The sequence below is a fragment of the Rhamphochromis longiceps genome, linkage group LG16 (assembly GCF_057381845.1).
Source record: "Rhamphochromis longiceps isolate RC_006_pf linkage group LG16, R_longiceps_female_GT1.1, whole genome shotgun sequence".
Lineage (NCBI taxonomy): Eukaryota > Metazoa > Chordata > Actinopteri > Cichliformes > Cichlidae > Rhamphochromis > Rhamphochromis longiceps.
This window is the reverse complement of record NC_140572.1, coordinates 20,436,900-20,451,466: the sequence shown is the minus strand read 5'-3', so window position 1 is coordinate 20,451,466 and position 14,567 is coordinate 20,436,900. Positions and strand designations below refer to the sequence as shown.

The window sequence follows — 14,567 nt, the reverse complement described above, 5'->3', positions numbered from 1 at the left end:
TGAAACAGAAGAAACAAGTCAAAGATAAAAAAAAAAAAAAAAACAGTCAAAATTAAGATTGAAAATCAAATGTTTTTACACAAAATTTTACTCGTACAGATAGAAAATTAGGTCTACACTAATATAGTGATTTTGTTATTTAACAGAATTAAATTCAAGAGGTCCAGCTTGGTTTTATGAATCTATATGCATGCTATTTGTTAGCATTGTTGTGTACTTGGAATTTTCATTTTTTATAAAATGCTTTAAAACCATAATAGAAATGTGACAATTTTCATTTTTAAGTGTAATGTAAATAATGTAAATAAATTTACATTTCCTTTAGTTTTTTCTTAATTGGTACAACCTCCAGACGTTTCAAAACCTGGTAATAAAAATAAAACTAAACTGCATGGTCAACATAAAAGCAATCATTTGTTATTTTTGTAAATTGATTCTATAAATCCAGGCAGACGCAATGAAAAATGGTGTTTGAGCTTTGTGGTTGAATTATTCTTACAAGCACTGACAATGAATTAAACAGTCTATACTTTGTTTCCTTTTCATCTTCTTTATCTGGACTTTCTTCTTGTCAGCACACCATAAGTCACAGGTTGGACTGAGTCTCTCAAAGTGCTGCCTGTCCTGTACACTGCAAAACTTTGAGGTTGTGGAGGGACCACCTATGGATCGAAAGTGTAAATAAACTTAATTCTTACGAGAAAAACATTAAATAGCAAGCATGAGGGTAGGTAAGAGAAGATATGAGTTTAAACACTTTGTGTGGAAAAAAAATAAATAAATAAAGTTCCTCTAACCTTTCCTTCCAGCTGAGCATGATACTGGACAAAACTCAAGGTCCTGATCTCATGCAAGCCATTTTTCAGGGTCCTGGTGCAGCATCTAATGAAAAATAACACAGAACGTTATTTTTGTTTCATTTTTATATATGGGTTTAGAAATGATTAAGAATTTGCTGATAGTAAAAATAATCACTATTTTTCAGTAGATATTTTGTTTTTTGACAAAGTAGAGGTAAAAATTTTGGTGAAATGAATGAAAACATATTTTGAGTTCATGAAAAATGAATGTAACATTCAGTTTTGTGTTATATTCTTTAAATAATTCAACTTATTTAACACAGTGAAATTCTGATAGATACTGCTCAGGCTCACCATTAAAACTACCTGCCCAATAGTGTTAAGCTCCTCCCCTTGTGTCACTAAAACATCTTTGACTGGAACAATTGAGTTTGTTCTGAAACCTCAGACTTCAGTCTGATGGAGATCTGGAGGATCTTGTGAGGTTTGCTACTACATTAATATCTTAGGTTCTTGCTTGTATTCTAAATATTTTCTTTATAGGTATCTGTGATATAGGGTTGGTGCTATTTAATCACAGGGTTGGTTATCTGAACCTCCAGTCCAGTCCAGTCCAATCCAATTTTATTTATAAAGCACTTTAAAATACCCAGCACAGGACCAAAGTGCTGTACAGAAAATATGTTAAAAACAATAGAATAACAGAAAACAGCAAAAATAAATAAACAAAAGACGTGATACAGGAAAAAAAACAGCCCTATATTAAAAACAAGATAAAACAGCATAGAATCAACTAAAAATAAAACCAACATCTCACACGGGGTCAAAGGAGAGGGGAAAGAGGTGGGTTTTTTGGAGTGATTTAAAAACATTTAGAGAAGAAGCCTGTCTAATCTCTAAATGCAGATCGTTCCACATTTCCACAGAGCTGCTACAGCAAAAGCTCGATCTCCTCTAAGTTTAGGCTGAGTCCTGGGTACCTTCAAGAGCAGCTGATCAGCTGACCTGAGAGAGCGGGTGGGTGTATAAGGCTGTAGCAGCTCAGACACATAAGATAGGGCTAGGCCATTGAGGGCTTTAAAAGCAAATAAAATAATTTAAAAATGAATCCCAAAAGAAATGGACAGCCAGTCAAGTGAAGCTAAAATATGGGTGCCAGTTAAAAGAGGAGCTGTGGCATTTTGCACCCTCTGTAGATGAGTAATGTATGATGCACTGATCCCTATATAAAGTGCATTACAGTAATCCAGCTGAGTGCAAACAAAAGTGTGGATAACTGTCTCAAAGTGTGCTGTGAAAGAATTGGCTTTATTTTAGCCAGCTGCCTGAGCTGAAAGAAGCTTGATTTTGCCTTAATCCGACTGTCAAGCTTCAGTTCAGTCCACTTTGACCCCCAGGTTTGTGACAGTTGGCTTAACATACTGGGCCAAGGTATCTAAATACACATTTGGGGTCTCAGTGGGACTACCAAAAACCATCACCTCAGTCTTTCTGTCATTGAATTTTAAAAAGTTAAGAGACATCCAAGCCTTGATTTCATCAAGATACTGAAGTAATGGTGTGTGAAATATGTGCCTTTTTTCTTTAGAGGGACATAGATCTGACAGTCCTCAGCATAAAAGTGCAATGCAATGCCGTGTTTTCTCAGTATAGGACCAAGAGGGATCAGATATTAAAAAAAGAGGAGGGGGACCTAGAACTGAGCCCTGTGGGACACCACAAAAGAGAGGAGTGGAGGACGACACATGGTTACAGAGACTGACACAAAAAGTTCGCCCTGCCAAGAAAGAACTGAAACACTCCTAATGCCCACCCAGTGCTCCAAACGAGAGAGTAAAATGGCATGATCCACTGTATCAAACACAGCTGTCAAATCTAAAAGCACAAGAACAACACAGTCCCCAGAGTCATGTCAAATCATCTTTGAGCAAAAAACTGAACCCCGAAATGCCCTGGATGCATCAATCAGCAGTGGTTTTAGTGTTATATATTATAACTTTATGTAGTACTCATCATGAGTACTACATAAAGTTCTGATTTTTTTACCTCCTGTATTCCTATTTGACCACACCATTTTAAGTTCCTGCTATATTCCACAATATACCTGCCTCTGTCTCCTCCTCTCTGCATGTGAGCTCTTCTCGTCTTCTTTCGGATTATCTTTCTCAAGTATTCAGCATTCCAGCTTTCTTATCCCTCTTGTTGTCTGGCCCTGTTATGTCTCCGAGTGTCTTGTTGAACTTATTTCCTGTGTACCAAACCTTAATTTATGGCAGGGAATATCATCTATTTGGGGAGTGCATCTCAGTTGTTTGTAGCAAAATCTACATGAAGCACGATGACCCTACGCACAGTGAATGCAGACTCTTTGAGAATAACAAAGGTATTTTTCTAGTTGCAGAATGGAAACATGCACGCCGGAGGTTTACCACAAAAAAAGAAAAAAGAAAGAAAAAGTCCCAAGTATCAATGTTAGCTTTGACTCTGACCACCTTTAACCACTTCTTCACGACTCTTATTTCCTCTTTTCACTCTCGTCTGTATAGAAAAATAGGCCAACATAAAGAACAGAGGCTGATTTAAGCCTTTACAGACGTACTGAACAAAAAACTAAACTTGAAAAATAAAAACTATTTCAGCTCAAACTTGATAATTCTGGTGTTCTCCTACCTAAAACAATAAAGCATCTTCATATGAAATAAAAAGGTTGGGTTGAGTAATAAAAGAAACTACTGCCAGACACATTTATTCTGTGTTTTATTTTTTATTGAACACACTCGCTGGATGGATGCAGTTTCAGTATTTTGCTCCATCACAGTTTACCATGTTTACTGACAGAGCTGGATGCAATGAGAGATTTTTCAGCTGCATTCTTCGTCTGGTATTAACATTCACCCTGCGTCAGTGATTTTGTTATTTAACTGAACTGAACTCAAGAGGTCCAGGTTGGTTTTATGAATCTAAATGCATTTTATTTTTCGATTGTATTGTGTACTTGGAATTTTCATTTATCATAATTTGCTTTGAAACCATCATAGAAATATGACAATTTTAATTTTAAACGAATTACTATCCTATAATATTAGCCATATACATTTATTTCCATTTCACTTTGTCTTTTTCTTATTTGGTGCGGCCAAAGAAAGAAGAAGAACACAAAATAATCACATTCATGCATTCATTATGAAGATAAAAAGGTTTTACTCACCTGTAGAGAAACACAGCCAGTGTGATGCAACACAGAAGGAATCCAATTGCAGGTGGGAGTATGTGTAGAAAATACTTTGATGAAGTGGATTCTGTATCAAATCAGCAGTGAATTAATTTAAAATGCTTGGTTGACCTTTGCTAGAATTGACTGGATCTGCTTTTTGTCTACCTACCTTTGGGGTTCTCAGACACAGTCAAATTCCATGTAAAGCTGTGTAGGCCACGTTTGCCTGTTATGTTACATGTATAAAGTCCTTCATCTTCAGGTTGAGCGCTAAAAATAACGAGCTTTGTAGGAAACTCGTGATTTATTTTCAGTCTATGCAATGAGAAATTTGAATGGGTGCGATTCAGCTCAATGGAATAATGAAAAACAGATCTTTTGTTAGTCCAGGAGATTTGCATTGCATTTGTCTTGGATATGTTGCAAGTCAGCGTCACTGAGTCTCCTCGGGACACCAGCACAGCTCTGTTTTCGTCTTTAACGATCTCTATAGTTTAAAGGAGACAATCATTCAATATAAAATTCTATCTGCACTTCATCTGTAAAAAAGTGAATCTCAAACACAAATGTGCTCTTTACCTGCAAAGACATCCCACATCACTAACAGCTGAACGAAGAGCAGTGCTGCTCGATTTATAGTGAACATCGTGATCATCAGACAGAGAGAGAAACAGACCTGAACTTCACCGTCAGCTTTATTTGTATATGAGGAGGAGCCGCAAAAAAAGAGGAAGTGGTTTGTTGCAGTTAAACTCAACACAAATATGTGATTCACCTTTTTTGAGAAAATACATGGAAAAATACATGTTACATGGGAGTAATTTATACAATATTTCAGATTCACAACAAACTGTCACAGTTCAAACATGGAAAGTGAAGTGGGAATATAATTATATGACAAATAATTGTCTCCTATAATTTAGTCTCTCGTGTGACTCACTTGTGTAGAGAGGCAACTTTGAACTGCAACACTACATCACCACCTCGGAAAATGACACCCAAATACTGTGGTGTGCTTTTACATTGTAAAGTTGGACTGATTGGTTTAATGAAGTAAAAACTGTGTATTTAGGAAATGAATTTCAGAAAGTTGAAGATCTCAAAGCAAAATGAAGGGACCCAAAATTTCCCAAAGTTAGAAATCATATCAGTCACCTCTACCTTACCACTGACATTTCTTCTTTTCAGTGTTTTCTTTGGCTCATTCATTCATTTTAAAAATACAAATAGTTTGGGGTGCTCACTAAATTAATACATTTTAATTTCTAATTGAAGAATTTCTCAAGTTTGAATCTTTTATCAATCAAATGAAAGTTCATTTTACCCATTTTGTCTGCACTCAATCACACATTTTATTTATTAGAATTTTTATTTCATTGTACAGTTGGATTTCTTTTAAATCTTTCACAAAATATTAACTCAATATACTTCACATAAAATGCTTCTCAGATTGTTTAAACTGAGTCATCACATTTTTGTGATGTTAAAAACCACTAATAATAAACATCTCGTTCTGTAAATCCCAGGTATTCATCTTAGACACACAAAGGTTAAAGGCCACCTTTTAAATCACATTTATCCAGTTATCACTAACCAACTTGTCAACTTAATAATATAAATATAATCAACTGTCACAATCTGCTGGCTATTTAAAAACATTACATGTTCCACTTGTTACATATATTCATATATATTCTACATTTATGCATTCAAATGTCGTTCATAAGAAAGAATCTTACAGATCAAGTTTGAAAATATGCCAGTATGTATGTTAATATACTAATGTGTATGTTTATCAAACTTATTTTAAACTATGGATTGCTTTTCTTAAAAAGCACATTTTACCTGTAGCATAACTTAAGCAGTTAAGTGAGGATCAAGTTCAGTCATATTAATAAAATATAAAGTGCTCAGATTTAGAGAGATTTACTAAAAAAAGAATAAAATTGGTACTCAGTGAGCAGAAATTTGATCAAATAAAAAGTTGAAAGGCTGGATTAGTATCTATTAAATGTCACAGTGATTAACAGTGTATCTCGGTTGGACACAATTTCAAGAATCATCCTTTTCAATAAGCAATCCAATTGTAGGTGGGAGTCTGTATAGAAAATACTTTGATGAAATGGTTTCTGTATAAAATTAGAAGCGATGAAGAACTGTAGGTCACTTGTAATGTCGCATGTATAAATGTCCATTCCATCCATCCATTCGCTTCTGCTTATCCAGCTGTCATAGGGCGAGAGGCAGGTTACACCCTGGACAGGTCGCCAGTCTGTCGCAGGGCCAACACACAGGGACAGGCAACCATTCGCACTCACATTCACACCTAGTAGTAATTTTGGATTATCCAATTAACCTATCCCCACAAGCTGCATGTCTTTGGACAGTGGGAGGAAGCCGGAGTACCCGGAGGGAACCCACGCAAACACGGGGAGAACATGCAAACTCCACACAGAAAGACCCCGGCCTCATGGTGGAGTTGAACTCAGGACCTTTTTGCTGTGCGGCAACAGTGCTAACAACCGTGCCACCGTGCTGCACCATGTATAAATGTCTTCAGTGAATAAAATAAATTTAAGGGTTCATGAAGTTTAATCACATAATATTTCAACATACAAATAATATAATATGTCAGTCTTAAACAGTCACTTAAAAACTGGGAGGTTGATTTAAGGTACAGTGTGTAGCTGTAGTCTCACCACTAGATGTCAGTAGATAGCAGATTGCAGTCAAATTAATTCTGTGTTTAATTCTCCTCTCATTTCAAGTACATTTAGGGGGGTAGTGTGAATGCTGCAGGCCAAACAACTATAACCGCTGTTTATGTGCAGTGATTCTAGCAGAAGGAAATATTGAAAATCCAAGAGATTATTGTTTTATCTTTTTTTTATTGGATATGCTGCAAGTCAACATCACCAAGTGTCTTGTTGACAACAACACAGCTCTGTACCACTCTCTGATGTAAAGACAAAATAAAAAAATCAATACAAAAATACAAAATGTAAAAACAGAATAGCTAAACTCCAAAAATGTTCATTAACATAGAAAACGTTTGTTCATTTGCTAATTATTACTAAATATTTAAGGACATTTTACTAAACAAACATCCGCTACATCCACATTAATGAACAATAAAAAATTATTATTATTATTATTATACTCAAAATTATGGCACACATATTAAAAAGTATTTCTGTGGGGCAAACAGCAAACGTCTGCACTTTACACTTAATTATTTCTGCAGTGAAACTTCTTTAAAATGCTTAAAAGCAACAAAGAAAACAAAATAATGAACACAAATTACAACACTATTCCCTAAAATCCTGCACAGAGAGTGACCTGCCTTGGTGGAGGTCTGAATTTCCTGAGTGTCTTTTGTTGGAAAATGGTTCAGAGAACTTCAAATCATGTATAAATAAATATACTTACCTATACAGACAAAAGGCTAAAATAAAATTTGGTAGACAAAATTTGAGAGTATTAAAGATGATGACGATCTTCTGATCTCTTCTCATGACTGAGGGAGAAACTGATCCTGATTCAGTGTCCTTATCATTATTTTTCTGCAAAGTAAAGCAATAATGACACTGACACTCACTAGTCTCCTTCATTCTGCTTAGTGCACAATCCCAGGATATGGTGAAACCCTCCATGCATGGTATGGATGGACTTGTAGCTGTCCTTGATGTCTGCATTGTTGCCTTCTGCCAGTGCAGTTCGCTCAGTTCTGCTTTCCCTCTCTTTGTTACCATCTCACTACACTTCTCCAGTCAGTATGACATCACAGTGTCATTGCTGTATATCCTAGTGGTATGGATCAGTGAGTCTATGTCTCGTTCACTCTTGGCATACAGCTTGATGTCATCCATATAGTTGTGGTGGCTAATGATTGCTTGATTGTGTAGTTGATATCCCTAGCCAGTCTTGTTGATGATCTGGCTAAGGGGGTTCAGGCCTATGCAGAACAGCAGTGGGGACAGTGCATCTCTCTGGTAAATCCCACACTTGACCACGCACTTGGCTTCAAGTTGGCCTCTAGCATTGTTCACCACATCCCCATTGAATTCCTGATGAAGGCTCTTAGGGTCCTGTTGTTCTTGTATTTCTAGGCATTCCAGGATCTGTGTGAGTCATAGGCTTTCTTATAGTCAGTCAATAGGTTGACAGTACATAGGTTCATGAACCTGGTCTTATACTCACAGATGAAGAAAAGCACTTCTGTCAAACTAAGTGCTCTCAAAGTTGTTACAGCAAAGATCCTTGAGATATAAAAGCTCCCTGGATGGTGATGGATGGTTGGAACTGCTGCGCTCACAGGCAGAGTCATTTGTCTGAGCTGAAGCTGAGGGTATTATAGCCCGGGTGTCCTGCCTCTGATCGCGTTCCCTTTTAGTTTCTGCTCTGACACTGTTCATGTCTGTCAGGAACTGGAAGGTTTTTCAGTTGATCATAGATTGAAGTGATCATAGATTGAATTCAGTCTCTCCATATACTGACTCCTCTGTCTGTTGTTTTTGCAATTAGTGCTGCCACCCTGTGGTTGAGGGAGAGATGTCTATGAAGACAAAGTACAGACTGTACAAAGGCAGAGGCATGTGACAGTGTTAAAGATGGCAACAATCTTCTGACCTCTTCTCCTGACTGAGGAGGAATCTGATCCTGGACGGCATCCTGATTTAGTTTCATCATCATGCTTTTTCTGCAAAAAAAGAAGTGACCAATAATAAAATCTTAGAACACCGCCCGGTGTTTCAGTAAGATAGGATGAGTAAACACTGCCTCATAATGACTAGAATAAACACAAAACATATTCTTCTTTTTTTTGTTTCCTTCCTTTGAAAATTTTCTGATAGTGGATTATTTATAGTGAAAATTATAAATATCTGTTGCTGCTTTTTGATATTTACCAAATTAGAGGTATGAATTATGGGTGATATGTATGACACACACTTTTAATCGCACAATACATAATCTGACAGTTCATAGCAAAGAAAAATGTGAAAATTGTCTTTGAAAGTGAATGTAAACAGTTGCGTATACAGTTATTGTGTTTTTCAGTCCCATTACTGACACATCCCAGTTCTTTAAGTATTGTTATTATTGTGGTTATTGCAATAATAGGGTTGAATTTTGGAACATCCTGTTATAACAGGATATAATATTCCCAATACAAATGAAAATAGCTAAAGTAATACCACCAGTTCATAAATTACAAGCCTGTTTCTCTACTTTCACAATTTTCAAAAATACTGGAAAAAGTTTTCATTAACAGACTTGACAAATTCATTGATAAACATCAAGTAATAATGGACAGTCAGTATGGTTTCAGACCAAACAGATCAACATCCACGGCATTAACTGAACTAATTGAAAATATCATTAATAATATAGTTCAAAGAAAATGCACAGTTGGAGTTTTTGTTGACCTAAAAAAAAAAAGCTTATTATTTGATAGACAAACAAACAATTTGTGAAGATTGGTGAATATCAATAAGAGTGCCTGGACAGTGTTTGTGGCGTTCCACAGGGGTCAGTATTGGGACCAAAACTGTTTATCCTGTACATCAATGATATATGTAAAACATCTGATATATTACAGTTTGCTTTATTTGCAGATGATACAAATATTTTTTGTGCTGGAGAGAATTCACGGATTTTGGAAATTGTCACACAAGAAATAATTAAACTGAAAATGTGGTTTGATAGCAATAAGTTATTGCTAAACTTGAATAAAACTACATTTGTGTTATTTGGAAATTGTAAAAGAGATGCTGGAGCAAATTGTTGATAAATAATGTTGAAGTGGAGCAAGTTTCTCATACAAAATTTCTGGGTGTGATAATAGATAACAAATAGATAACATTATGTAAAACTCCGAAAAAAGCAATCGGGATGATTACTAAAGCAGGATTTAGAGACTACACTAACATTATGTTCTTAAAATTGAAAATCCTGAGGCTTATGGATCTTATAAAATAAAAAACAGCAGAGATTATGTACAAAGCCAGATATAATATGTTACCGGGAAATGTACAAAGGATGTTTTTTGACAGAGAAGAGGACTATGATTTGAGGGGAACATTTAATTTGAAGACTCTTAAAGCACAGACAAGAGTTAAAACCTTTTGTATTACCATTTGTGGAGTAAAACTGTGGAACAGTTTTCCTGTGGGTACAGCAATGTTCAAGCATTAGTCCGTTCATAAAGATGTTTTGAAACGTGCTTTTGGAAGAATATGAAACTGATAAAGCTGATGAAGATAGTATATATAACTATGCTAAATTGTATCTGAATTATATCTATCACTGTAGCTATGGTTATACATGTCCTTCAGCCTGTCTTTATTGTGTGGGGCTAGTGATGAGGGGAAGTTGGGGTAACATCGAATATGTTGATTCAATAGAGTGTTGAGCGTGGGGTAGGGATTAATAAGTAAGTACATACGTCTTCCTACTGCATTTTGGACTTACAGTGGTATGCAAAAGTTTGGGCACCCTTGATAATTTTCCTTCGTAAATCACTGGCTATTTGGATCAGCAATTTCATTTAAATATATCATGTAGCAGATGAACACAATGATATTTTATTGTCACTGTTACAAGAACAATGAAAGGCAGTTTGGCATCTCTCCATGTGTGTGAAGTACACAGTAGCTTAAGTATTAAGTAAGTAGATGTTCCTTTTACAGAAATAACAGCCTCTAAACATTTCCTATAGCTTCCAATGAGAGTCTGGATTCTGGTTGAATGGATTTTGGACCTTTCGTCTTTACGAAACATCTCCAGTTCACTCAGGTTTGATGGTTTCTGAGCATGGACAGCCCGCTTTAGGTCACACCATAGATTTTCAATAATATTCAGGTCTGGGGACTGAGATGGCCATTCCAGAATATTGTACTTGATCCTCTGCCTGAACGTCTTAGTAGATTTTCAAGAACCTGCTGATACTGACTGGAATGCAACCCTCAACTTTAGCAAGATTCCCAGTACCTGCACTTCAGCCCCACAGCATGATGGAACCGCCACCACATTTTACTGTGGGTAGCAAGTGTTTCTCTAGGAATGCTGTGTTCTGTTTCCACCATGCATACCGCCTCTTGTTATGTCCAAATAACTCAATTTTAGATTCATCAGTCCACAGCCCCTTATTCCAAAATGAAGCTGGCTTGTGTCACTGGCTTGCACAGTGACACCATCTGAAGCAAGATGATGTTGTAGGTCTTTGGAGCTGGTCTGTGGGTTGACTCTCACGATCCTTCGCCTCTACTTATCTAAGATTTTTCTTGACCTGTCACTTCCAGCCTTAACTAGAACTGTGCCTGTGGTCTTCCATTTCCTCAATATGTTCCTCATAGTGGAAACTGACAGCTGAAACCTTTTGTATACTTCCCCTAAACCATGATGTTGAGCAGTCTCTGTTTTCAGGTCATTTGAGAGTTGTTTTAGGCTCCCATGTACCCACTCTTCAGAGAAGACGCAAAGAGGAGAAAAACTTGCAATTGGCCACCTTAAATACGCTTTCTCATGACTGGATTCACCTGTGTATGCAGGTCAAGGGCCAATGAGCTTACCAAACAAATTTTATGTTCCAATAATTAGTGCTAAATGTATTCAAATCAATAAAACATCAAGGGTGGCCAAATTTATGCACCAGACTAATTTAGTTTAAGTAACTGTTGCACACTTTCTATTTTTATATATATATATATATATATATATATATATATATATATATATATATATATATATATATATATATATATGTGTGTGTGTGTGTGTGTGTGTGTGTGTGTGTGTGTGTGTGTGTGTGTGTGTGTTGCAGTATTTGAACGGTGTAATTTATTTAACACAATGAAAGTACGATAGACATTACTCACACACAATATTAAAACCACCTGCTCAGCATTGTTTCGATCCCGTTTGTCCACCAAAACATTCATAAAACAGAATAATTCAGCTTGTTCTGCTACCTCAGTCCTCAATCTGATACAGATCTGAGGAGGTTTTAAGGTTGAATATCTGAGGTTCTTGATTGAGTTCTCAAGATGTTCTTCAGAGCAGCCTGTGAATTAGGAGAGTGGGCAGTCTACTAATTCACAGGTTTATTGTTTGATCTAGAGTTCCCTCAGTCCACATGTGAAGTTGTCTTTGAGCAAAATACTGAACTCCAAATTACTGTGCATGCATCAATAATCACAAATTATATTAGATTTTTAAGCATAGTATACACGAGTGAATGCAGTTTGTTGTATAGGTATGCAGTAAAATTGAGGTCACTGCCACTGAAGTATGAAACCATTGTGCATTTTTAGTGTGTTTATTTTCTGTTCCTGTTTTATTTTGTACTCCTCATTGGCTCTCATTTTTGATCTTTCACTTCCTGTATTCCTGTATTACCCCACCCATGTGAAAATCTACATGAATGGAAGGACTCAAAGATTGTATTCTCCAAACAGAGACAACATACACATGAGACCCCATATAACCTCTGGGATCAAGACCTAACTCTAACCCACTATGCAAAGTGATATTGGAGTCACGTTTTTCATATGTCATTTTTGGACGTCAAATTTTGATACACACTGAAGGGGTTGTTTTGTAATGTCTGATGTTGATGTCCGTAGGCCCGCCATGTACAGGCTATTTATAGTCCAAATGTGGTCGTTGTGGACAGATCTTATTTTTATACTGCTTCTGTAGTCCCATGTTTCCAGAGGGTGGAGGGCATGTTTCCTACAGGCTAGGAAGTTATTGGAAAATGATCTAGAAAAGTATAACACTTTCTGAAATGGGATTGATCATAACAGTTATGTATGAAGGAATGCAGAGCGATTAGCGGACATCTCCAAGATGACGCAAGCTCTTGAGCTAAAACAAAAGTGCACGTCTATAAAACATCCAGTGTTTAGTGGGACGACATCTTCTTTGTTATTTTAATGGGGTTTTTTCCAAATGTATGATGAATCTGTACAGAATGAGTTCAGCTTGCATTCTTTTGTAGTTGTAGGATGTAAATGTACATGTTGGCGAAGGGTTGCCTCAGAGAAAAGTGAATGACAGCTTTGACTCTAACCACTTTTAGCCAGTTCTTTACTACTGTCATTGACACTTTTTGCCCTGTTGTATATAACAATAGCCCCCCTGCAAGAAAGCACAGCGGGCTGATTCACAACTTTAAATTCAGAGCAGGTTTGCGGTGCTTACAGAAGTAGTGAAAAAAAAAGTCTGAGCTCTTTCATCCTTGAAGTTTTCAAAGATAGATAATAATACATCATCTTATTAAATAAAAACTTGCATTTAGCAATAAAAAAGATCTGAGCTTTGTGCAATGAGGCACTGAGCCTGTGATCACTAATGTAATGATTTGCTTTAAAAACATCATAGAAATATGACAATATTAATCATCACATCTATGAACGCAATGGTATAAGCCACAATATCACATTTCTATTTCCCTCTTTACTTATTTAAAACAAACTTTAAACACTTTCAATGTAGGAAATAGAAAATAGAAAATAGTGCTTTATAATCCAATCAGTCATACATGTACTGAGAACACTTCTACAGACAAACAAAAAATAATCACATTCATGCATTCATTATGAAGATAAAAAGGTTTTACTCACCTGTAGAGAAACACAGCCAGTGTGATGCAACACAGAAGGAATCCAATTGCAGGTGGGAGTATGTATAGAAAATACTTTGATGAAGTGGATTCTGTATCAAAACAGCAGTGAATTAATTTAAAATGCTTGGTTGACCTTTGCTAGAATTGACTGGATCTGCTTTTTGTCTACCTACCTTTGGGGTTCTCAGACACAGTCAAATTCCATGTAATGCTGTATATGCCACGTTTGCCTATTATGTTACATGTATAAAGTCCTTCATCTTCAGGTTGAGCGCTAAAAATAACGAGCTTTGTAGGAAACTCGTGATTTATTTTCAGTCTATGCAATGAGAAATTTGAATAGGTGCGATTCAGCTCAATGGAATAATGAAAAACAGATCTTTTGTTAGTCCAGGAGATTTGCGTTGCATTTGTCTTGGATATGTTGCAAGTCAGCGTCACTGAGTCTCCTCGGGACACCAGCACAGCTCTGTGGTCGTCTTTAGCGATCTCTATAGTTTAAAGGAGACAATCATTCAATATAAAATTCTATCTGCACTTCATCTGTAAAAAAGTGAATCTCAAACACAAATGTGCTCTTTACCTGCAAAGACATCCCACATCACTAACAGCTGAACGAAGAGCAGTGCTGCTCGATTTATAGTGAACATCGTGATCATCAGACAGAGAGAGAAACAGACCTGAACTTCACCGTCAGCTGTATTGATATCTGAGGAGGAGCCGCAAAAAAAGGAAGTGGTTACTTGCTGTAGAGTTGAGCTCTGAACTAATGTATGTGAATGTATCACCATTTGTTGAAGCGATAATTTACATTTAAGTAATGTATGCAATGATTCAGAATTGTCACAACTGAAGTATATTTCTTCCAGAAACTTAACACAATTATATTGCAATTAATTTCCTCTTGTAATTTAGTCACTCATGT

The 14,567-nt window shown here is 36.3% G+C and overlaps 2 protein-coding genes across 2 annotated transcripts; both read right to left on the bottom strand.

The window, feature by feature from the left end:
* Positions 1–551: 551 nt before the first annotated feature.
* LOC146651010 (uncharacterized) lies at positions 552–4,660 on the bottom strand. Its single transcript, XM_085383596.1, has 5 exons — positions 4,594–4,660; positions 4,184–4,501; positions 4,009–4,099; positions 798–882; positions 552–662 (listed from the first exon to the last, which is right to left on the bottom strand). The coding sequence occupies exons 1-5, from the start codon at positions 4,658–4,660 to the stop codon at positions 552–554; spliced, it is 672 nt and encodes a 223-aa protein (XP_085239722.1).
* Positions 4,661–7,638: 2,978 nt separating this feature from the next.
* Positions 7,639–14,292, bottom strand: LOC146651009 (uncharacterized). The gene is made up of 5 exons (XM_085383595.1): positions 14,226–14,292; positions 13,816–14,133; positions 13,641–13,731; positions 8,644–8,713; positions 7,639–8,548 (listed from the first exon to the last, which is right to left on the bottom strand). Exons 1-5 carry the CDS (start codon positions 14,290–14,292, stop codon positions 8,462–8,464), a joined length of 633 nt encoding a protein of 210 aa, XP_085239721.1. The 3' UTR covers positions 7,639–8,461.
* Between the last annotated feature and the right edge of the window lie 275 nt (positions 14,293–14,567).